The sequence below is a fragment of the Bemisia tabaci genome, chromosome 3 (assembly GCF_918797505.1).
Source record: "Bemisia tabaci chromosome 3, PGI_BMITA_v3".
In the NCBI taxonomy this organism is placed as follows: domain Eukaryota; kingdom Metazoa; phylum Arthropoda; class Insecta; order Hemiptera; family Aleyrodidae; genus Bemisia; species Bemisia tabaci.
Genome location: NC_092795.1, coordinates 32285933 through 32308829, shown reverse-complemented (window position 1 = coordinate 32308829; position 22897 = coordinate 32285933). Strand labels below are relative to the sequence as shown.

General features: G+C 41.4%; 2 protein-coding genes across 4 annotated transcripts; both read right to left on the bottom strand.

Annotated features, from left to right (window-relative positions):
* Window positions 1–134: 134 nt before the first annotated feature.
* LOC109043946 (solute carrier family 2, facilitated glucose transporter member 6) lies at window positions 135–10830 on the bottom strand. The gene is made up of 7 exons (XM_072298185.1): window positions 10474–10830; window positions 9594–9930; window positions 8430–8565; window positions 6956–7141; window positions 5259–5599; window positions 4364–4668; window positions 135–2167 (listed from the first exon to the last, which is right to left on the bottom strand). Exons 2-7 carry the CDS (start codon window positions 9651–9653, stop codon window positions 1771–1773), a joined length of 1425 nt encoding a protein of 474 aa, XP_072154286.1. The 5' UTR covers window positions 9654–9930; window positions 10474–10830; the 3' UTR covers window positions 135–1770.
* A 1614-nt stretch (window positions 10831–12444) lies between these two features.
* Window positions 12445–20138, bottom strand: LOC109043945 (solute carrier family 2, facilitated glucose transporter member 6). 3 transcript variants are annotated; one of them, XM_072298184.1, is made up of 6 exons: window positions 19332–20055; window positions 17485–17632; window positions 16315–16500; window positions 15503–15846; window positions 14407–14711; window positions 12445–12903 (listed from the first exon to the last, which is right to left on the bottom strand). In XM_072298184.1, the coding sequence occupies exons 2-6, from the start codon at window positions 17597–17599 to the stop codon at window positions 12510–12512; spliced, it is 1344 nt and encodes a 447-aa protein (XP_072154285.1). In that variant the 5' UTR covers window positions 17600–17632; window positions 19332–20055; the 3' UTR covers window positions 12445–12509. The 3 variants fall into 3 exon arrangements, with proteins under 3 accessions (XP_072154285.1, XP_072154283.1, XP_072154284.1); XM_072298182.1 differs by having other exon boundaries at window positions 17485–17620; XM_072298183.1 differs by lacking the exon at window positions 17485–17632 and having other exon boundaries at window positions 19332–20138.
* Window positions 20139–22897: the final 2759 nt, after the last annotated feature.

The following is a 22897-nucleotide window of genomic DNA, read 5'->3' as shown; positions in this document are numbered from 1 at the left end:
ATGGAGTGGGAATAAAGAGCGAACCTACGCTTAATCGCGGTTTCGTAAAAAATATCTTTCCGTCGTGAAATTAGCTTTGAGGCACTACAAATTTTTCAAGATTGTAGTTTTCGATAAAGAATCGATGAGCGTCCTTACGTAAGGAAATCAGAAGCTCTGAAACTTTTATTGAATACCAAAATATATAAAATCTTTTCATTGAAATTAATATAGCGTATTTTAAGAAAAATTAACCTTAACTTATCTCAAATTTCAAAAATAAGAGACTTTTAAACGCGATACACCCATTCGAGAGATAAATGTCCATATTTCATGAGAAAAATTTAAGGCGCGATGGCGTGAGTTGTGAGGCGTAAACTTGTAATGCTCTGCTCTATGCTGCCAGTATGAGATTTGGGAGAAAAGTCAAACAAAAAGGCCAGATAAGGTCTTTCCTATCTACGGATGTGTTGCTCACGTAGCCACAAAAAGCACCACTGCAAATGAGATAAACGAGACCAATACAATATGAAATTAGAGCAAGGGACAGGACGCGCGTTGAAAACGGCGCAGAGATACAACTATTCGTGCTTGATGGATGTCCATGCTGCATCTCCAAAATTGAAGGCGCGAAGGCGCGACGCGTAAACTCGCATTGCTCCGCTATATGCCGCTAATGAGGTATCTTTAGAAGGGGGTTTGATTGGAAATGACCTCTTTATGTACGATCTCAGCGTAGGACGCACCTTCATTTTTTTGTGGTACTCAATCCTTTTTCACGCAGTTAGTTTAGTTGCCTATCCGACCTAAATCCAACTGATGACACTCGTTTCGGTACTCGCTCACGCAAAATAAATGTGCCAGCTTCTCCCTTGGTTTTGCGTCGGAAAAGCGCCTACATCAACTCATCAACTACAACAACGATATATAATTTTTCAAGTACGATAAATAATTTACTTTACCATTGTATTATGCATTTTTTTTTTTACAGAGAACGCTTTCTTCCTGGAGCAGAGCATATTTGTTTTGTTTGAAATATCCAACGAAATCAGAATTTCAATCTAAGTCAGAATACATATGTGACAATTTACCTAGGCATTTGACGCTACGTCCAAGTTAACTATCTGCCGTTCATAGAGACTTACGATTAAATTGCCTTACGATATTGAAATAAGAATTCAAAAGTTTTCTTCTCATGGGGTTTTTTTTATTTTTATTTTTATTTTGTCTCGACAAAAATTGAAGGGTTTGGAGGACGAGGCGCATAAGTGCATTTTTCGCTATTTTAAGAAAAACGCATTAAAAATTTCGTGTGTACACGGATCCTTGCAGCGGAAAGAAAGTTCAAACCGATTTTTTGATGCTTAATAATAATTGGAATTTTGGAGCGAATTTTTCACAGGATATGCATTAGTACTAGTTTCACTTGAAATCATTAATATCTCAAACTTTCCAAAAACTGCACTTATGGGACTTGTCCTTCACGTCGCTCAATTATGTATTCAGAGAACGGACGACACACTGGAAAAAAAAAAAAAAAAAAAAAACATTGGATCTAGAGTCCAGACTCTTGAAAACATTGACAAGAAAAACCACTCTTGATTCAATCAGATTTTAGCATAAATCAAAAGGAAATCCGCTCAAATTAAGAGGCTTGGCTCTTGATTTAAGCAAAAATCCGATTGAATCATGAGTATTTTTTCTTGTCGATGTTTTTAAGAGTCTGGACTCTAGATCCAATGTGTTTTTTTTTTTTTTTTTTTTTTTTTTTTTTTTTTTTCCGGTGCAGTTTTAAAACTGCGATGTCCTTTCGATATCGGTGTCCTTTCGTTTTTTACTCCGGTAGCTATCCTCGATCTCGTGGAGCTCCCTGCCGTGGGTCTCGGTCAGAACGAAAATTGAATAAAATCCGGTGATGAAAGAGGCCGCCGTCCACATGGCGTAAAAGCCCCAGACGCCCAGCGTCGTGACCAGGAAGACGTGGAGCTTGAGGAAGAGGAACATGCTCCCGGTGCCGACGAAGAACGCGGCCCCGCTCATGGTACCGCGAACCCTCAGCGGAAACACCTCACCACTCATCAACATCGGCAGAAAAAAGAACCCGGCGCCGCTCGCCATGACTGCCCCGATCAGGGCGCAGATCGGCAATAGGGGGTACGGACGTTCCAGCTCTGAAGTAAATTCGTACCTGGAAACCAGCGGACTCGTTATTGAAATTGAAAGATCAAGCTGGATTGCATTTTGCAAAAAGGAACCACTAGCATTGCAATGATGCTAAGATTGTGTAACTTCATCTTTTGCAATAAAATTGCGGAAATCGTGAAAAACTATGAAATTTAGATGGTAATTTTTGTCTTAAATTTACAGTTTTTAGCGAGTAAAATAGAAACTATTAATGGATAATCGGGGTTTTCCTCCAAGACAAAAGAAGTTGCACATAATCTCAGCAACATTGCAATGCTAGTGGTTCCTTTTTGCAAAATGCAATCCAGTTATGCTGCCGTGCTAAGGAAAAACGCCGTATGAACCTTCAGACGTTGCCAAATTTCCTCCAATAAAAACCGAATTTACTGAGAAAATTCTGAATATTTGTTTTCAAAATTTTCACACAATGTTCTACGCAATTTAACCTAAAATATCTGAAAGTTCCGAGGAGAAATATGCATAAATTTCATCAAAAATACATGTTTTATCGAAGGAACTTTGGCAACTCTCGAATGCTCATACGGCGTTCTTTCTTAGCACGGCAGTATGGGAGTGCAATTTTAAAAATTATGTTGTAGGTTCTAATGAATGCGATAGAAGGTAAATTATGAACTTCTGAAAAATAACTTCCGGCAAATTAAATTTTTTTTTCCAGTTTTAGTCTATTATTTAGAAGGGTTAAAAATGTTTATCATTTAATCTCTCTCATTTTTTCTCTTCTCCTCTTTTTTCTTCATCTTCGTATTTTGATATCTAATGCGTCTTCATGCGGAAATTGGGAGTCCAAAGCTAACTTGCAAATTGACTCCATTTTGCAATTAGGAATTACTAGCTCTGGCGCATCTATAAAAGCACCAATCTGCATAGGAATACTAATAATACATATCGACGGTGAAACTACCAAACCACGTATCTCGGTTTGTGACGTCGCAGACTTCCTGTCATACTTTATTTTTTAAATGAAAAACTACTTAACATCCAGTCTTGAAAATTTCTGTGATTTTTCCTCTTTGTGCGGAGAAAATTCCGTGAAAATTTCAAGGAATGATATTGATTTGGTCTACTTCAAAAAAATAAAATGTGAGCGTAGATTTTTAAACACCGCAAACGAGATACGTGGTTTGGTAGTTTCACCGTCGATATGTTGTTTCACAATGAGCAAAAAATAGTAGTCCCCAATCGCAAAATGTAGTCTATATGTGTCTTTTTTTAAAACTACCCTCGTACGTAAGATCCCATCGCGTCATCGCATTCAATTGACTTACATTATGTAATAAGGAGCTGCTATTTCTGGCTCAATCATAAAAGCACCCATCTGCATAAAGAAACTGATGGCGCATACGATGTTTCTTACTTGAGCCGGAAGTAGTAGTTCCTAGTTGCTAAATGAACTCGCACTGAAAAAATAGATTGGTAGAATTTACCATTCCTTCACGCTGTATTTCACACAGCGTGAATTCAAAGTCGAATCTGCCAGAGGAATGGTTACATGTACCAGTATATAATAACGTTTACTTTTCCTCTGGCAGAATTGACTCTGAATGGAGATGTTGCATGTGTGAGGGATTTAAGATTTGACTGTTGATTCTTATGTAAAAGTTCGCGAGAAACACGATGGTGCCACTGGTTTTCTCTGAAATCAACTCCCAAGCTCAAAAAAAGCTCTCAAGTTGAGGCCAAAATGGAGGGGATATCTCACCCTACCCTGAGAGTCCACCTCTACATCAAGTCAAACTCTCTATGCAAAGATTGGGAGCAAATACATTAGCAGGGTTGCCGTGTTTTCAGTTTTGGAGTCTCCAAATAAAGTGGCAGCCCTGTCAATGTATCTGCTCCCTATCTTTGCATGGAGAGTTTGTCTTGATGTAGACGTGGACTCTCAGGATAGCGTGGGATATCCCCTCCATTTCGACCTCAACTTAAGAGCTTTTTTGAGCTTGGGAGTTGATTTTAGAGAAAACCAGTGGCACCATCGTGTTTCTCGCGAACTTTTACATAAGAATGAACGGTCAAATCGCAAATTCCTCACACATGCAGCATCTCCATTGACGCTGTGTGAAATACCGCGTGAAGGAATAGTGAATTCTACCAATATTTTTATCTCAGTGTCCTATTATCGGAAGCCCCGGGTCACAAAGACTCGAAACGTCCAAAAAATTGTTTGAGTGGTAGGTAATACATTTTCTCGTAAACGGCCAAGATAAGGAGCGAGACGGCCATAGAGAAAGTGGAAACTGCAGCAGCCATCTTGCGGCTGACTCTCGTGGTGAAGTAAACGCCGGCGGTGCTGGCCATGAGGGACCGGCCGACGGTCAGAAAGAGCGACACCTCGTAGGGGTCGTACTCGGTGCCGAGGTTGGTCACCAAGTCCACCGTGTAGTACAGCGTGTCCCATACTCCTGTGACCGCCTGCAGAAAGTGGAAGCAGGATATGATGAGAAACGGCTTCCAGACCGTTGGCTCCAGGAAAGTCCTCCATTCCACCTGTCAAACATCGTATCACCCTGTTTAGCCGAGAGTAAATAGGTAACTGGAGGTAACAAGAGCAAATACGTATCGCACAATAACGATGCCGCATTCGTCCAGCATCTTGCGACTCCATAGAATCATCGAAATATTTCATTCTGTGCTGAGCATGCGAGTCTAAAAGCAAATGACCCCCTTGGTTTTAAGTTCCATTATTATAGAATATCAGTTATACTTCGCTTATCTAATCTAATTGAATCAACTAATCTCTAACTAAAGCCTTCTAACCTAACTCTGTACTAACTAGACGCTTACCTAGCTGCTATAGCCTAACCTAACTAAACTTAGCTAACTCTCACTCTGGTATCATTATGCTGCTACTTATTGGTTATCTGCTAACTACAATTGCTGTTCACTATTGAACCCACTCTATGTTTTAACACATTTTTAACATTTTTCAACATTTTCATCCAGATCCTAGTGTCTTAGTTAGCATTTTTTACTGATCTTTTTCTTCTATTCAACATGTGTGAACTTTGCGTTGACTCTACCATTAACTTGTTTAGCTGTGTTTTGTGTTTGTAAATGCCCAAAATAATTTTGGCTACCTGTTGCCGGGGTTCCCCCTTCCGCTCTAGTATTTTGATTTCTTGTGCAATTTGGTCATCGCTGCGTCCAAGTCGCTTGAAGGCGGCTATGGCCTCCTCGATGTGCCCATTTTTGACGAGGTAAGGGGGGGACTCAGGGGTGAAGGACTCGTAGGCGAAGAGGAGGACACAAGCCAACGCGAAGACAGCCGATCCTAGGTTCCAGGGAAGGCTGAGGCCTACCGCATAGGCGAAGAGGGTGCCACCCCCGTAGAGGACGGAGTAGGTCAAGGACAACAACACGCTCCTCGTCCGCACCGTACTCACCTCCGCGATGTACACGATCCCTGCAACCTCGAACCCTGCCGGACAAAAAACCATCGTGGTGACCAGGAGGTATAAGTTAGATTTACGTCGAGTTTGAACAGAGACAAGAGACCCTCCACTGGCCTCCTAGCGACAGGTGGAAGCTTTTACTTTCGGGGTTTCAACAATTCCTTATGGACAATTATTAGCGAGCAACAGTCATCACCCTATTTTCGGCTGTTGACCTACCTACATGGTCGATGATGAGCTTCGGATGACGTCATGAGCCAAACAACTTTCCTAAACGTCAGCCACTTTCTGCTTGTTTGCAAAACGAAACTGCCAACACGTTGTTGAACATCAACCATGTAGGTACCTAAGTCAACAGTAGAATGCTGAAGTCCCGAAAGTGAAAGCTTCCACCATGGCCAAGATACTAGTGGAGGGTCTCTTTTCTCCGAGTTTGAATAAAGTAGGTCTCTGTTATGAGGAGTGTACACTGGAAAAAAACACACATTGGATCTAGAGTCCAGACCCTTGAAAACATTCAAATACCCTGCTTGATTCAATCGGATTTTTGCTTGAATCAAAACGAAATCCGCTTAAATTAAGAGGCTTGGTTCTTGATTTAAGCTAGATTCTGATTGAATCGAGAGTACTTTTTCTTGTCGATGTTTTTAAGAGTCTGGACTCAAGATTCAATGTGTTTTTTTTCCAGTATATAGATACTGGGTCTCATTGAGACCTTGAGGAATCAAAAAACGGTGACAAGTCTTGATGGGAGGGGGTTTCTACGACCCTTCAAGGATTATCACCTATCCTACTTGTTACCTTGCTATATTTCGTTGTGTTTCAGCCTTCAGCCTGTGTCTCACAATCAGACTAAGCTATCAATGTGGCGAGGTCAGCGAGATCAGGGTTTTGATTGGTTCTGCAAAATACCTATCAGAGATATCTCAGTCATCGTGTGATATAGAACGCGCCGATCTCTGATTGGTGCGTGAAAATCTACCGCGCAGTGACTTCGCTAGTTTAATTAATAATGCTGTTTGATCGTGTGACCCAGGCTAACGTATCGCGAGCACCATTTGAGCTTGGGCACTTTGAATTTCTCAAGCTTATCTATTTTTTACGGAGAGAATAGTCGAAGAAATCACTTGAAAACTTTATCCAATATTTCTTTCGTTAACAAAAGTAATTTCTAAAATTTTGATGAGTCTTAAAGTTTCATTGCGTCAAGCTCATGGGCAGCAAAAGCCGGAAGTTGATATTGTTGACCTCAGTCGCGTTTCTTAATAAATTGAATATTCCAATGTTTAATTTTGAATTTCCTCCTCCTCAGTCAGATTCCAAGAATGCTGACCTCTTTTAGTAGGAACGGATGAGTATGGATTTACAGTTTAAATTCTTACCGATTCCCAAAGACAAAATCAGACGCCCGACGTAAATTTCGTAGACGGAGCTGGCGGCTCCTATGAGAGCATAGCCCAAGGCACAGACAATGAAATAGCACTGCACAACAATTTTCCGGCCAAAGTAGTCGACACAAGGACCACAAAGAACACCAGATACCGGGGCGCCAACGATTCCAAGACTAGCTGTAAAACACAAGGGTACAATTTTTGTGGATTAAAGATGTTTTGCCGCATGTGTCGCTCGCAATATGGACGTATTTCTGTCAAATGGAACTAAGCGCCATCGGGGGAGGAGGGCTTGGATTGGCGGCGGAACCGGGCGTCGGGCTCATTCGTTCCTATACTCGCAATGCTTTTCCATGGCGCTTAGTTCCGTTTGACAGAACGCGCTATCCGGGATTCTAAATTCCTCAAAAGGAACTCAAAATGGCGCTTAGTTCCGTTTGGCAGATCTACGTCTAATTAGCAATCGCTGGCAACTTGCGAGCGCATTCATTATGCCTCATCAAATTGCGATGAATTTCATCGATATAGTAACGGTTTCATTGGTGAAGAACTTCAAAAGTAAGATCTCGTAATTGACCGCCTTCGATTTCCCGTGATACTCTCCGCTATACTATACGGTTCGTTTAGTTGCCGATCCAAACCAAACCTGAGTATAAGGTCACTGGTTTAAAACGCATACGCGCGAGTGTGCTAGCTGGAACTACGTGTTCAAGAAGAGAAAAAAAAAATCTGTCTGCATATTAAAAGCATATTAAAAGCACTTCCTATCTTGTTTCTTCACTTCTGAAATTTCAGATTTTATCCCATTTATAACACAAGTCGATTGCAATTTGCTGGGGATTGCCTACGACACACGACACATGTATGGAAGTGAGAGACATTCGGGTGTTTATCATGCTTAACTTATAATTTATAGGGCCCTTTTCTTTCTCTGCGACCTAGTATTTTTAGCAGAGTCAGTGACATCATAGCGTTGTCCGAGAGAAAATTACATCGCATTAAAATCGTGGTAAGGAAAACCACCGTATGAACTTTCAGGAATTTAATAAAGAAAATTCGAAACTTTTCCGTTGAATCCCTTACAATTCTTACTCCAAATTCAATCCATATCCATTGCATCTGATAATTTCTCAGAAAAAAAAGCAAAACTTCCCTGGAAATGGAAAATGTGGAATGTGCACGAATAATTTTTTTCTCTTTATCCGAGAGTGCTTAATGAGCTGAGTTTGCGGTATTTCCCATGACTTCTTTCTGACTAGGGGCTACGTCCCTTCACCTCCTCACGTTCTGATCCACGTCTTAGACGTTATACGTTACTCTTAGCGTTTATAAGACGATAAATGAATAGTATTGGATACGACACGGGAAATTGTAAACAAATAATTATAAAAATGAGGAAATGTGTCTCCCTTGAAAACCACAAAAATAAGAGTGGGAAACTTTTGGAAAACTTGTGGAAACTGACCTATCCATGTCATCTGGTCGGGGTTAATATGTATAGGGCTGTCAGGTTCCTGGAGGCGAGGCAAGAGAACGGCAGTATGAGACTCGGCCACTCCGTTGAAGAAAAATATCATCATGGCTCCTCCACACGCCCAAAACTGCAAATTAAAATTATCGGCTCCTTTATAAAAAGATTTACATAGGGAAAGTCAGAAATTCCGGGTTCCAAGTTTTTAAGCGAGTATATTCTCCAGATCCATGATGAAACTGCAGAGGTGCACATCTCGATTTTTGATGGTTTTGAGTTGGCTGCATAAAATGAGTCAAGTTGCGCTGGTCACAGAATCGTGTTTTGATGCTTGATTCTTGTAGATTAGCTAAAAATAATAAGATCCGTCCAACCAGCAACTTTCTACGTTGAATATTAACCGTGCATCACGCCTTGAAAAACTTTGATCTATGCCGACGTCATCCACCGCGAGTAGTACATACCATGTTATGCACAACCGCGGTGGATGACGTCAAAAACCCGACTTTTCAAAGGGCGATATCTCGGTTTATGTTCAACATAGAACATGACATAGAAAGTTGCTGTTTGTACAGATCTTCATATTTTTACTATACATGAAGCACTATCCTCTGGACTCTTTGTCCGGTCTTGATTCGACTGAGTAAGGCAAAAATATACTCAGAGCGTCATCGAATGACTTAATGGATCGATTAATAGGATAGGAATTAATCGATCAAGGCAATCGAGAACGATTCAACAATCGACATGCTGGATAAATAATCAGATTCACCTCAACCTGGTTAAATGTCGAAATGCCTTGCTATGAACATCGCCTACAAATGGAGTATCTATGCTGAAGTAATCAATATGAACAGAATCTGAAGAAACTACGCACAAGCACATAGGATTTGCTTATAGCATGGTTTCTTTTTATTTCGTTCATTTGTACATACTTTTAGGTACTTTTAGCAAAAATAGTCCGATACTGTACACATTTACTCGTCACGGATGACAGAATGTTTCGAAATTGTAAGCATTAAAAATGTCGAAGTTACCGGTGTTTATTTATTTTTTTTTTCTAAAAAAAAGATTTACCATGCCGAAGTAGGTGAGAAACTTCCGAGATAGTGAAGTAAAAAGAAAAATACAAACGAAAAAAGAAAATGAGATAATTACCATTCTACCCCATTTTTCTGATGGTGTCTGTTTTGGCTCCTGCTCTGTCGCGAACTCCATTTTTTATCGACGTAGTTGCTGTTCTGAATTCACTTTATAGTTTTTATCTTAAGATGTCACAATTTAATATTAAAATTTACCTATATCAGCAGTTTTGAATCACATGGGAGGGAAAAAATGACAGGCACTGATTTCATGGCAGTATTTTAGCTCCGAGAAACCGATTAGTCAGTTAAATGTCTTTCAGCATGGCGGACGAAATTGAACGCATAGCTAATATTACTGGCAGGTATCTGATACCGGCTGTTAGGTTTATTGGAGCTCAATGGATAGTAGACTAGACACGGTGATAAATGAATAAGCACTACAGCACATTTTACTTATCAAAATATCGGGCAGGATACATTGAATATATTCAAAATCAACTCGTTTGCGAAAATAAATTCAAAATGATCGCTGGCGAAACTATGCATTGAATGAAAAACGCAAGGTAAATAACTAGATTTTGGTTTCACAATGCAGTAGCGTGGCGTGCTTTGCGATACTTCGATTGATCTGCCTTTTAAACCTATGGAAATGGATCGATAAACAAGGTGATCGCAACGAACGCCTTAATAATCGATTCTGTTCCACAGCTACAAATGGGGAAGTATCAATGATCGATCATTCACGCCTCGCCACCGTTTCACACACATTTTCATTCTCTTCTGGTACAAGATACCTTTAATCTCATCAAAATATATAGTGTCAAGTATCGAAGGAAGAAAAGCAATTATTTCACACATATGAGTTGAATTTGGAAATTCTCAATTCTTCGATCGTATTCTACGTAAAATTTCAATGAATAGGGAAACTGATAGTTTGGTGTTTAATTACGTACTCCACATGTCTTGTCCATTGGACTACAATTTCAATGAGGAGCCACTGTTTCTGACTCATGGATAATAGGATTTTCTTAGATAGCGAAATTAGTGAGACGTACCTATCCTGTTTTTCTAAAATAAGCCAGAAATATGGTTATCCTAATTGAGAAATGTAATTCAAACATAACCACCCGAGAATAGTACGTTCCAACCGCGATTTTTGCTAGGTTTTTGAATATGTCAAGTAATCGTCATTTTATTTTCAGAACTGCTCTCAAGTTTCATCATAATGTCTCACTAAATGTAATGCACGTGCAGTATTTGACTTTGACATCTGTGAATAAATGAAATGACAGTGGCACAGCACAACCTCACTCACGAGGAGAATATAAAGCAACTGCATGTGCTATTTTTGGTTGCAACTTGCGAGGCCAAGACATTGTGAATTACTCTGAGGTAACGGTGTCATTGAAGATACCACCACGCTACTCAGGGTTCGAAACACAATTTCATTGTTGAAATTTTAAAGCGTTTTTCGATTCATAGAGTGATACTTATATAAGGCCATTAGAGGGCGAGGTAACTTTCTAATTATAAATTCACTGTGATGAAGGTCATTTTTAATTTCCGAATCTCTGGACGGATGCGCAATGCTTCGCTAGCGTACATGTAGACCACACAATCTTCTCGCTTGCATATCAGATCTGGTTACACGTGTCACAAGGATTGTATAAGAGGAGAGGCCTTCGAAATCTTCTGCAAAAATCTTTTTGAAATTTTTTGAAGCTCAAGAAAATATTCCTAATAAATCACTCTGAAAAATTCAAATACAGTAAGATACACATTTCTCCAACTGACGGAATTTTTGAATTTTATTGGAGGAGTTATAGCAATTTTCCAATACGAACATACGACTTTTCGAAGTTGACGCCAAATGATTTTACGTACTTTTACAGTGAGGCAAGGGCTCGGGTGTCTTTAGATTAGCACTAAAATTAAAGAAGAACAAGCGGGAAAGCTTAAACACATTCGTATTAAAGAGCACTCTGCTGTTCTCTATATAAAGGCGCGTTTTTAAGTTCCCTGAAGCAGAAGAGCACCGTTGAAATGAAAGAGCTCGCTCGCCAAAATTTCAACATTCACTTTTGAGAAAGCTACACTACCGCTAAAAAAATTAATTACAGAAAATTGATCATCATTTTCCGTGCTTTGACATCAGAAGCATTAAAGTAAGGTATCACAGATGAATCTACTCTAAATGTGTTAGGCCCCTCTCCGTCATTTTGTTATTGAACTGGCGTGCCATTTGAACGCGTTGCCACTAATATACAGGTATTCTAGAGGATAGGGTTAAAATAAAAAAGCGTCCGTAAAATCCGTAGCGCTTAAAATCTATATGGCGCACAGTGGATCGAGCCAATCAGAGAGGTCGGACATGAAATTTTTGGCAAAAACTGCAAATTTTGATATTTATTTCGTCACCTTTTAAATTTTAAGGGGTGTCTCTGAAAGAAAATTTCACGAGGAAACCAATGGAACCTCTTTTAAGACCTCAAAGTTATGCATATGAAAGGAGTTATAAGCTTTTAAAGTTTCCTAATTTTGTCCGACCTCTCCAATTGACTCGATCCACTCTGCGGCGGTTCTTCCGTTGTTGCACCCTCCGGTGAATCCCGCGTCCACGGATCTGGACACAAAAAAAACTCGTGCGTTGACCGAGTCTAGAGTCATAGACTCTCTGAAATTGACAGAATAGCATCTGACCCTTGATTCACTGCGTGAGTTTTGCTTGAATCAACATCTGAAACTCAGTCTTACATCTGAAGTACTCGGTTCTTGATTCCAAAAGCTCGGTTCCTGATCTGAATTTCAAGAGTGACTTTTGATCCTGACTCGACTGTTATGTTCAGATGCTCATCCGGAACTTCATAGATCCAATGATGTTAACTTCGGTTCCAGTGCAGCGACAGGTTTTTCACGTGCACGTTTTTCTTCATTTTTTGCAGACGCGGCAGCTATCGCAGCATCTCTTATTTCTTCGTTTCTCGTCACTTCAAAATTTCGTCCTCTCGATATCGGTTGACCGGTGCTTTTTACTCCTGTAGCTATCCTCGATTTCATGGAGCTCCTTGCCGTGGGTCTCGGTAAGTACGAAAACGGCGAAGAATCCGGCGACGAAACATGCCGTCGTCCACATGGTGTAGATCCCCGGGACCCCGAGGGTCGTCACCAGGAAGACGTGGAGCTTGAGGAAGAGAAACATGCTCCCGGTGCCGACGAAGAACACGGCCCCGCTCATGGTACCGCGAACCCTCAGCGGGAACACCTCACCACTCATCAACATCGGCAGGAAGAACATGCCGGCCCCGCTTGCCATGACCGCTCCGACCAGACCCACGATCGGTACCAGGGGGTATGGACGCTCCCATTTGGCAGTCAACTCGTACCTGGAAACATTCAAAATAAGGGTCAGTGAGTCTAATCGTAAATGGGAGTAGAGGGATACGCATTCGCCCTTCTCTGAAATCTAATGTTATTGAGTGGCTATCGTAGACGGATCCAGAAACCCCAAAAGGGGGGGGGGCGCTAAGGGGGTCCGCCCCCAAAAAGTTTTTAAACCATCTAATAAGCGAATTACCAAACGTTAGCGTCTTTCCTTCTGCTCTCCCATGTTCCTTCCTTCTTCCTCCCTTCTCTTTTTCTTCCTTCTTTTTTCGGACGAACGGGGGGGGGGGGGTCTCACGCCCTCTCCCCCTCTACGCCCCCTTTCCCTTGGATCCGCCTATGATGGCTATCCCTTCCTCGGCGGGAATGAGGGCAGACCCCCAAAATTGGATCGATTGCACATAAAAGATACAGGTAACGTGTATTTTCAGACAAAGGAACGTAACGCCATTCCATTAATCTGTATAATTGGACGTCAAAAACTTCAATATTTTGTAATGTATGCCTGTGCTGCAATTTCTGTTCAAGATGTTGGGAATTTTTCCGTAAAATCAGATGAAAAATCAGGGAAGTCAGTTGGAAATGACCGATGGTTTCTTGGTTAAAATACAATTTAAACGTGAAAATTTTGCAGCGTTAAGATGTTGCTACATTTTCTGTTCGGGAAAATACGGTAGACGACCACTCCAAAATGACGTTTGGGTTCAAGGGAGAAAAATAATTGGAGGACCTGGCGTGGAGGGTAGGGTGGAGCCGAACCTGACGTCAGGGTTCCATTAACAATGGAAGATGCCTGAATAGTTACAAAGAGAGGAATTTGTAAAATCCCACCATTTTCTGCTGCTCGAAATTGTCACTCGATCCTCTATCCCTCGTATCCTCTGAAAAAATGCATCAGTCATAGAAACTCTCACGAGAAAAGTATGATTTCCAGGAACCGTTACGAAAACAACGTCAAGCGATAATAGAAACAAAATAAATCGAGCTTGCTCGGAGGTTGAAAGTGTGGACGTCAGACACACGCTTGGCCGCACTGCTGTCGTTCAACTCGCTGTACTTTGCAGACAACTCCATTTTTTACATCACTTGACTTTTAGTGACTCATACCTTTATTTACGCAAGTTGGGTGCCATGCAGCAAAAGGTTAATGTGATTCTGGATCTACATTAGACATAATGCCAAATAAAATAGACTCGGGCCCGAATAACTGATCTATTTAAGCTGCCTCTTATGGGGGGGAGGGGGGGACGCCTATCGAGTGAATCGATACCAGCCTCAAACGTATGAAGACCCTAAATTTGTTTCATTTTTTTTTTTTTCATTTTTTCAGGATTTCTTCTTTTTCAAGGGGGGGAGGGGACATCGAAACTGCCCTATTGCGGACAGTTGCCGCATGTTACGGCTGCAAATACCAAGATCTGGCAAGAGGCGCCCTATACATGCAGGTACTTTACCAAATACATAAGGCATGCAAGAGTTCTATTACCATTTACCTCCGATCATACCTTTTCTCGTAGACGGCCACGACGAGAAGTGCGACAGCCATGGAGAAGCTAGAGGCGGCTGCGGCCACCTTCCGGCTGACTCGCGTGGTAAAGTAAACGCCGGCCGTGCTGGCAACCAGGAACCGGCTGAGGGTCAGAATAAAAGAAACCTCGAAAGGGTCATACGCGCTGTCCAACTCGGTGACCAAGTCAACCGTATAGTAGAGCTCGTCCCACAATCCCATGAGCGCTTGTAAGCAGTGGAAGAAGGCTATGATGAGGAACGGCCTCCATACTGTCGGATGGATGAAAGTTCTCCAATCAACCTGCAATATACAGGGTGCCATTTCAACGTTGATCGGGTTCAACATTTTGGTCTAGAAATTGAAATTTGGGACGCCTAAGAAAGCAAGCAATCCCTGAAAGCTGTATTGAAATTAACTTCTAAAAATTGGATAATGGATTTGTTAAAAACAAATCAGTCATACCTACATAAGTTGAGCATTATTAAAAAGATCATGTGTATTGAACAGAATATTTGTGGTAAATTTAGTCTTATAGATATTGAGACAGGAGATCTACCAAAAAAGCCCTGAGGAGAGGAAGATTAAAATGTAGACGGCCTCGATGGTAATCTTGGGCAGATGGAACTTTTGTACTTCCATATTTTAACACGATTCTGAGACATTTGATGAAGGATGGAATGAATTCTAAGGAGATCTGTCGTTGTCGGGGCCAACTTCGATGCTTTGATTGTTGAAATGGATGGACAGAGTGATCCTATTGGTCCTATTGGTTGAAGTGGTTGGCTCTTGTCGACCAAGGGAGAAACTGATGAACTAACCATATTGAGTCTCTCGTGGACTGCCGTTAGTCTTAGTCTATTACATGACTCCTTTGTCAATTACAGCCACCCACTTTCACCGATAGGATCTCTTCATATCACTTTTATCTTCTTTGTCTATATAGCTTTGTCTATCAATTTCAACAATCAGCCCGCAGATGCTGTCACGTATAAAGGACTAAGCGGTAGGGACACCCTACATTACATTTCCTAATCCATGATTCCCGTCAAAATTCCTTCTCTGAAAGACAGCCTAGGGAGAACTTCGCGTACCTTTTGCTCGGTTTCAGTTTTTCGCTCTTCCAATACTTTGATCTCTTGTGCGATTTGATCTTCGCTGCGTCCAAGTTGGGTGAAGGCGACGATAGCTTTTTTGGTGTCGCCTTTTTTGTAATAGTACGAAGGGGACTCGGGAACGAAGGACTCGTAGCCGAATAGAATGAGACAGACCAGCGCGAAGACAGCTGATCCAAGGTTCCAGGGCAGGCTTAGGCCAACCGCGTAAGCGAAGAGGGTGCCACCCCCGTAGAGAACGGAGTAGGTCAAGGACAACAACACGCTCCTCATCCGCACCGTGCTCACCTCCGCGATGTACACGATCGCCGCCACCTCAAAACCTATCGCGGGTAAATTAAAAACGCAAAAATTAAAAATTTAAAGGTTAATTCTACAGTTCGCCTTCAATTTTTGAGTTAGGCCAAAAACCCTCCTCCCTGCAGCAATAGTTATCCATATGAGGATTTGTCTGAAAAACTTGCCTTGAAGTATATTGTGATAAACAATGTTAGATTATCATGGAAATTTCATTATCGTTTTTAAACGTCAACGGGAACACTATGAGTTAGAAATCTCCTTGTACTGAGAATTTTCTCTTCGGTGAAAGTTGGTGGCGTTTTTTGCATACTAAACTAGAAAAGCAGGCTCCGCCAATCCGCCAAAGAAAGTTAGAAGTGAATATTTATGGTATCCGACATTGGCGGCTAAAGACAAAAAATGCGTCCATTCATTGGTTCACTTTTCAATGACTACAGTAAAGAATTTGCATCTCCATTACACGGTTGAAAATCGCCGACATTCATACTTACCAATTCCTAAAGAACATATGAGTCGCCCGGCGTAAATTTGGTAGACGGAGTTAGCGGATGCTATGAGTGCAAAGCCCAAGGCACAGACGAGGTAGTAGCACTGCACCATGATTTTCCGGCCAAAGTAATCGACACAGGGACCACAAAGGACAGAGGATAACGGTGTTGCAACTATTCCAAGACTGGCTGCAAAAGAGATACATTTTACAAATATGACTGCTATTGGGAAAAGGAACCTCAGTCAATAATTGTGAAAATGGCAGTAGAGCAATCTCTTCACTTCTATTGAAAAATAGGATTTCCAATGTAGATTCCAATCCAAAGAAATTTGGCAAAAAAATTACTGACTGACGTAACTGAACGACTTTGAGTACGACCAAAAACTGGTGAAATTTTCAGACAGCGGAAAAAGTGGGCATTTATCTAATCAGCATAGAGAAAAAAAAGGAGGTGTTTGCGTTTCGGGCATCTTGGAATTTTTTGATGATTTGATGACGTAGGTCGGTGCAGCGACGCCCCCTTCAAGCTAAACGTCGCTGTACCGACCTACGTCATCAAATCATCAAAAAATTCCAAGATGCCCGAAATGCAAACACCTCCTTTTTTTTCTCTATGTCTAATCAGATACTTACATGTACGAGCAGTTACGGGTATCAGCTGTTACACGTAAAATTTATCTACTTAACATGCGTTACAACGGAAAAAATTGAAATGTTGAATTAACATGGTGATTTTTTTTTTTTTAAAAAAAAAGTGCGACGACGATCTGAAAGGGATGATACTTTAACTGTAGGCCGGGATAGCTGAGGTAAACGTTTTAAGGTCGCATCAGACTTATTTTTGGCGACCCGTATGTTAATTGGACGTATTTCTATCAAACGAACCTAAGCGTCATAGGGTGAGGAAGGTAGAGGGAGGCTTGGATTGGCGGCGGAATCGGGCGTCCGGCTTATTCCGTCCTATACTCGCAATGCTTTCCCATGGCGTTTAGGTCCGTTTGACAGGACGCGCTATCTGGCATTCTAAATTCCTAAAAAAGGAACTCAAATTTGCGCTTAGTTCCGTTTGATAGAAATACGTCCAATTCAATATCTTATTTTTCTCTACATATTTTTCAACCAGACTATATCCAACAGCCACAAAAATGGCCTTATGTGAATCCATACCAACCTATCCATGTTTTCTCGTCGGCGTCAATGAGTATTGGACTGTCCACTTCTTCAAGACGAGGCAGAAGGACAGCGGTGTGTGCCTCCGTCACCCCACTGAAGAAAAATATCATCATGGCTCCTCCGCACGCCCAAAGCTGTGATCAAAACTATTATCAGCTTATCAATATATAAATAATAGGTAGACCATAGACAAATTCTAACATCCCGTTACTTATCCACAAGTTGCAAATAATTTTCATCGTAGCCAAGTCAAAGTTACATTAATTTGGACGTATTTCTGCCAAACCGAACTATGTGCATCATGACGCGAGTCCTGCTATGCATATAAAATATATTCTTATGGGTCTCAGGGCTCATGTCTTAATGCACATAGTTTCGTTCAGGGCCGGATTTAGGGGGTGGCCACATGGGCCGCGACCCATGGCGGCAAATTTTGCAATTTTTTTAAATGTAGGTATAAAGAAAAATCGGATTCAGAACAAAAATACAATCGGGATAAAGTGACAAAATCTCTCATTTCCAGAGAGTATATACCTCTAATTTTGTCGTATTTCTATGACACAATGGACAGCACCTTTAATTAGTCGAGTTAAGACTAAGAGAGAGACCGAACACGGAATTTGGCCTGGAACGGGGCGGCGCAGAGAGCAATGATGACGAGAACTTGAAATGAAAAGGAGAAACCCTCGGCGCGGCGGTCGGTATGTAACACTTATTAGCGCCTACAAGACTGCATGAATACTTCACGCATTGCGTCAAAGACAGTGCGGTGGCTGCGGTCAGCAGTGGGCGGCGTGAAACGCATAGCGCCTACAAGACTGCATGAATACTTCACGCATTGCGTCAAACACAGTTCTGTCAGCGCGGCGCGACGGCGCGGCGGAAGTTAAAATAATTAAACCACATTTATGTTTGTTCTTTCATCATTTTTTCGTTCATTTCATATGAGTGGAAGGCCTTGTCCACACAGAGATAGGTTTAAGGAATTTAACTTTCGCGCCAAATTTCGTGAACTTTCGCTCGTAGTGTTGACAGGGCTTTCGCAAAAAATGTGTCCAACACGAGTAAACGAGTCTTATGCATCCCTCCCCCTCCGGCACGTTCACTTGATGGTTTTTATTTATGTTTCAAACCGAATGAGAAGGGGGTGGCAAGTATAAGTAAATCCGGTCCTGGTTCCGTTTGGCAGGAATACGTCCAATAGCAAAGCAGAGTGAACATGAGAATAAAACTTATCCAAGGGGACTCATAATTTTGTCTGTTCTTGGCAACTTAAAATGTTCGCCTGAGCTTCGTTAGCGCTCAATGAGCTTTCGCTCGTCTACGTCTTTATTGAAAATTTTGGCTCGTCTTCCGTATCTTGTCCGCTAAAAAAAGACAAATATTATCAGCATCAGCATGCTAAGAAATAATATTGTAAACGAAACGAGCACAATGTATTCATAGCTTCATTACGTAGTCGGTATGTAGTCACCATAATTTAACCCGGCAAGTGACTTGGATTTTGACTCGGAATGATTTAGGTGTACGAGAAAATGCGATCAGCGCTAACATTGAGAGATTATTTTGGTCCCCAGGCTCATTTTCTTGTTCAAATGAAAAATATGAGCATTTAACTTAACTTTTTCATACAAGTTTTTGCTGTCGATTATTGAAAGTTGTGTGGATATCATAAAAATGCTTCTAAAAGTTACTATACATGACATGATAATGAGCACCGATGAAGTGAAACAAATACTACTTAAATCTTTGAGTTTCCGTGACCCGATTCCGATACGCAACTAACGCATCCTGTTGAGGTACTAAAATTCCTGAAAAAATTTGAAGGAAATAAGTTAAACTCACCACTCTGCACCATTTTTCTGGTGCAACTTTTTCCAGCTCTTGTCCTTTCGGAGCCTCTCCTTTCCCCGGTAACGTTGCCATTTTGAAAATTCACGATTTTATTTGTGTTTATACCCTGCTCGAGATACTTCAGATTCGTCCAAAACTTCATCTGCTTCATCTACGTGGCCATTCAAAACCGGTCATGGCATTAAACATTTTAAACACACCGTCTCCTTAACTGTGAATCACCCTGGAGAACTATCCAGATGGAAAAATCTTGATATTCAATTGCAACTTTTTGTATCGTTCAACTAATTTCTTGTTCGTGTAGGTTATTTTTCATTATCTATTTAAACTTTGCCACTGTCAGCGACCACTTTTGGTGAAACAAATTTTGGTGCACTTTTAATCTGAGTGGAGCAAAGACATTTTCTAGTGATAATTCTGTGATTAATCTTAGAAATATACCCCCAATGAGATGATATTGAAAACTTTTGAAAAAATGGGGCGGTATATCTACTCTGTAGAAAAAGATAAAGACGTTCAACGCGGAGAAAACTCACATACTGTTTTTCAGCCTCACCATTATCACTAACATGTAAGCATGAAAAATATTCGTTACAGAAAAATTCATTTGGAAGGTGAATAACAATACAAGAGCACCTCTTCGTTCGCGCGAACATTGAGAGGACGTATCTAACTGCCTTATTATCTCCGTTTGCCGGCTTATGAGACTTACTCTTTTATATCTGTGTCCTTCAATTTCTCGCTAACTCACGTGACGAGTGAATTCGCATATCCATTGTTAAAATTTCAGACGTAAGTATCAGAGCTTCATAAAACTTGTAACGCTGAAAGTCGGTTTTTTTTACTCCACCCATAACGTAGCTTAGATGTACGCTACCTTAAAAAATTACTCACAGCTCTGCTTTCCCTAACGCCCTTAAAGTTGAAACGCTGTTTTGAATGCGGAATGAAAATTTCCACTTAGCACGGATTTATCATCTCAAAATTTCGAAAAATTGGTGCTACACGGTGAAAAATGACAAAATTGAGAAAATGTACCGCCTAATGCCGTCTTCTGGCGGCATTTCCCATTTAAACACACGTATTCCCTGGTAAAAATTGGCAGTAGAATGTGTGTTCCAAAATACTATAGACCTAAAGCCGGCTGTAAGATTTCCAATAGCTTCTGTAGCCGGCTGTACAATTTCTTATAGCATTTTACAGCCGATGGCGATTAAGCAACAGCTAGACGATAAGTTTATGCTAAACGTACTAAATACGGATACCAGGACTCAGTTAGTTTTTGGACTACCGCTCTCTTTTTGTGCCGTAGTATCTTGATTTATTTTGCGAGGAACGCTCCGTACTTTTGAAGGTTGCCTGTCATTCTTAATATGTTGGAGCGCCTTCAATTTCGTATGATACTGTGCAATACCTCTGGTGTGAAATCGTTGCTTCAGACGCCTTGGCACGCTGCGGCGCGGCGGACGGGCAGAGAGCGCGAAACGCGCATTGGCGCCTACAAACCTAACTGGGATACTTCACGCATTGCGCAATGCGTGAAGTATCCCGTTAGGTTTGTAGGCGCCAGTGCGTCGCCGCTCCGCTTTGTGTTAGGCTCTAATATTTAATCTCCCGGAGTCAGCGTTTTTCAACTCATGATTTTGAAATGTTTGCACACTCTGTATGGACTATTCACATTTTAATTGATGATAAAAAAATATGTTTTATGGGAAAATACAATGTGTGTTTTGTAAATATAAAGGTAGTTCCGTATCAAACTCAATGATTTCCAAAGCACACGAATTTCTACACAGTTTCTTATAGCCTTTTATAGCCAATGGTGATAAAGTGTAAAGCCCGGTGATAGGAACTATAGCCCTACTGTATACTTCTTTATAGCTTCGTATAGCCCGGCTATATGATTTGCTCCGCTTTCTACAGCCAGCTATATGAGTTTCAATAGCCTTCTTTAGTCGGCTATGAGAACTCCTATGGTATTTTGAGACGCAGCTCCTATCGCCAATTTTTACCAGGGTTGTAGCAGATTAGATCATTTTCCCATATCTTCTCCAATAATCGTTCAATTCATGAACCAAAGGTATCCTCGTGTTCAGTTTACTCAGAAGTTTCCACTTAAACACAAAATTCATCAAATTTCAGACACCTGCAAATTCTCTATTGCAGATAATAAAAGCCAAAAAACCATCTTTGGAATACCAAGAAGAAGCGAAAGAAGAAAAATCGGGTTCATGTTTTAAAGGAGGGGGTCGAGGTTTGGTTATTTGCCCCGATGAGGACCTGGGTCCGAATCCGAGTCTGAGAACGAGTCCCGAACCTTTGCTCCCATCGAGGTGGCGGCCATCCACCGCAAGAAGCTCCCATTGAGGCCGCTCGGCTCGGCAACCTGCCCCGCAAGGACGGCCGGGGTGAGAAAGTGGAAACGGGGCACTTTCACACGGCGCGAAATCGAAAGGATCCGGGAGCACAATGGAGTCTGGAGCTGGGATGCGGCGAAAAGAGGTCATCCTCTTGAGAACTGACCTGGATTCCGAGGGATGAAGATCGACGGACGGACCGGGGTTTGTTTACACGTCGCACAGTGGGACGAGCCATAAGTCAGCTATAACGAGCTTGGATTTTTTTTCCAGTCCTCTTTTCGCGGATATCTACTCTTATTGCCGAGCTGAGGAAGAACGCCGTATGAACATTCGAGAGTTGCCAAATTTTACGCCAAATAAAATTTTTATTTTGGAGGAAAGTTATAAATAGTTTTCCTTTAAATTTTCAGAATCTTCAGGTGAAATTACGAGCAAAATTATATGAAAAATTGGTAGGAAAATATTCATAAGTTTACCAGAAAATTCGCGTTTTATGAAAGGAAAGTTGGCAACTCCTGAAGGTTCATACGGCGTTTTTCCTTGGCATGGTGGCACTGTTTATATTGTTCATAAGGGGTGTTGCAGTTCTTTTAGCTTACATATGTGATGACATTATTATTGAAAAAGTTACTAGGACTTATACATTTTATCCATGTCTTATTTGAATGCTGATGCTGGCAATTTTATTTACTCAAAGAAGTGGAATTAATTTTATTTTGGAATTTTCTCATTTTTAAAAGAGGTCGGACATGAAATTTTCGGCTAAAATTTCAAATTTTGATATTTATTTCCTCACAACTTTAATCTTAAGAGGTGTTTCTGAAAAAAAATTTCATGAACGAACCAATGAATCCACCCTTGAACTTGTTTTTTTAATACTTTCAAAAATAAAAGCTTTCAAAGCTTCCAGATCTTGTCGGACTACTACTGACTAGGTCCAGTGTGCGCCGGGGAGGGTCACGAGCCTCTCTCCTCCCCCCCCCCCCCCCCTCCGCGAAAGGATGCTAAGATGCAGACGAGTCCCGTGACGTCACTGGCCATTTCTTGGCTCTCACACCCCTCTCCAACGGCGGGAGGGGGGGGGGCTGGGATCGCGCCGCCTTCCGTTGCATCGGTGAGAATCCCCCCCCCCCCCCCGCGTGACACACTCCGGTTTTCTCAGGAGTCTCGGGTTAAGGTGAGGGCCTAGCAGGTACA

Excerpts from the sequence above, each read along its gene's own strand:
- LOC109043946 (XM_072298185.1), bottom strand. The coding sequence starts at position 9,653 with ATGGAGTTCGCGACAGAGCAGGAGCCAAAACAGACACCATCAGAAAAA. Across the intron at positions 4,669-5,258 it reads AGGGGGAACCCCGGCAACAG|GTGGAATGGAGGACTTTCCT; the intron begins GTAGCCAAAATT and ends GATGTTTGACAG. Across the intron at positions 2,168-4,363 it reads TTGGCCGTTTACGAGAAAAT|GTACGAATTTACTTCAGAGC; the intron begins GTATTACCTACC and ends GCTGGTTTCCAG.
- LOC109043945 (XM_072298182.1), bottom strand. The coding sequence starts at position 19,412 with ATGGCAACGTTACCGGGGAAAGGAGAGGCTCCGAAAGGACAAGAGCTG. Across the intron at positions 16,501-17,484 it reads CGACGAGAAAACATGGATAG|CCAGTCTTGGAATAGTTGCA; the intron begins GTTGGTATGGAT and ends TCTCTTTTGCAG. Across the intron at positions 15,847-16,314 it reads CATATGTTCTTTAGGAATTG|GTTTTGAGGTGGCGGCGATC; the intron begins GTAAGTATGAAT and ends TACCCGCGATAG.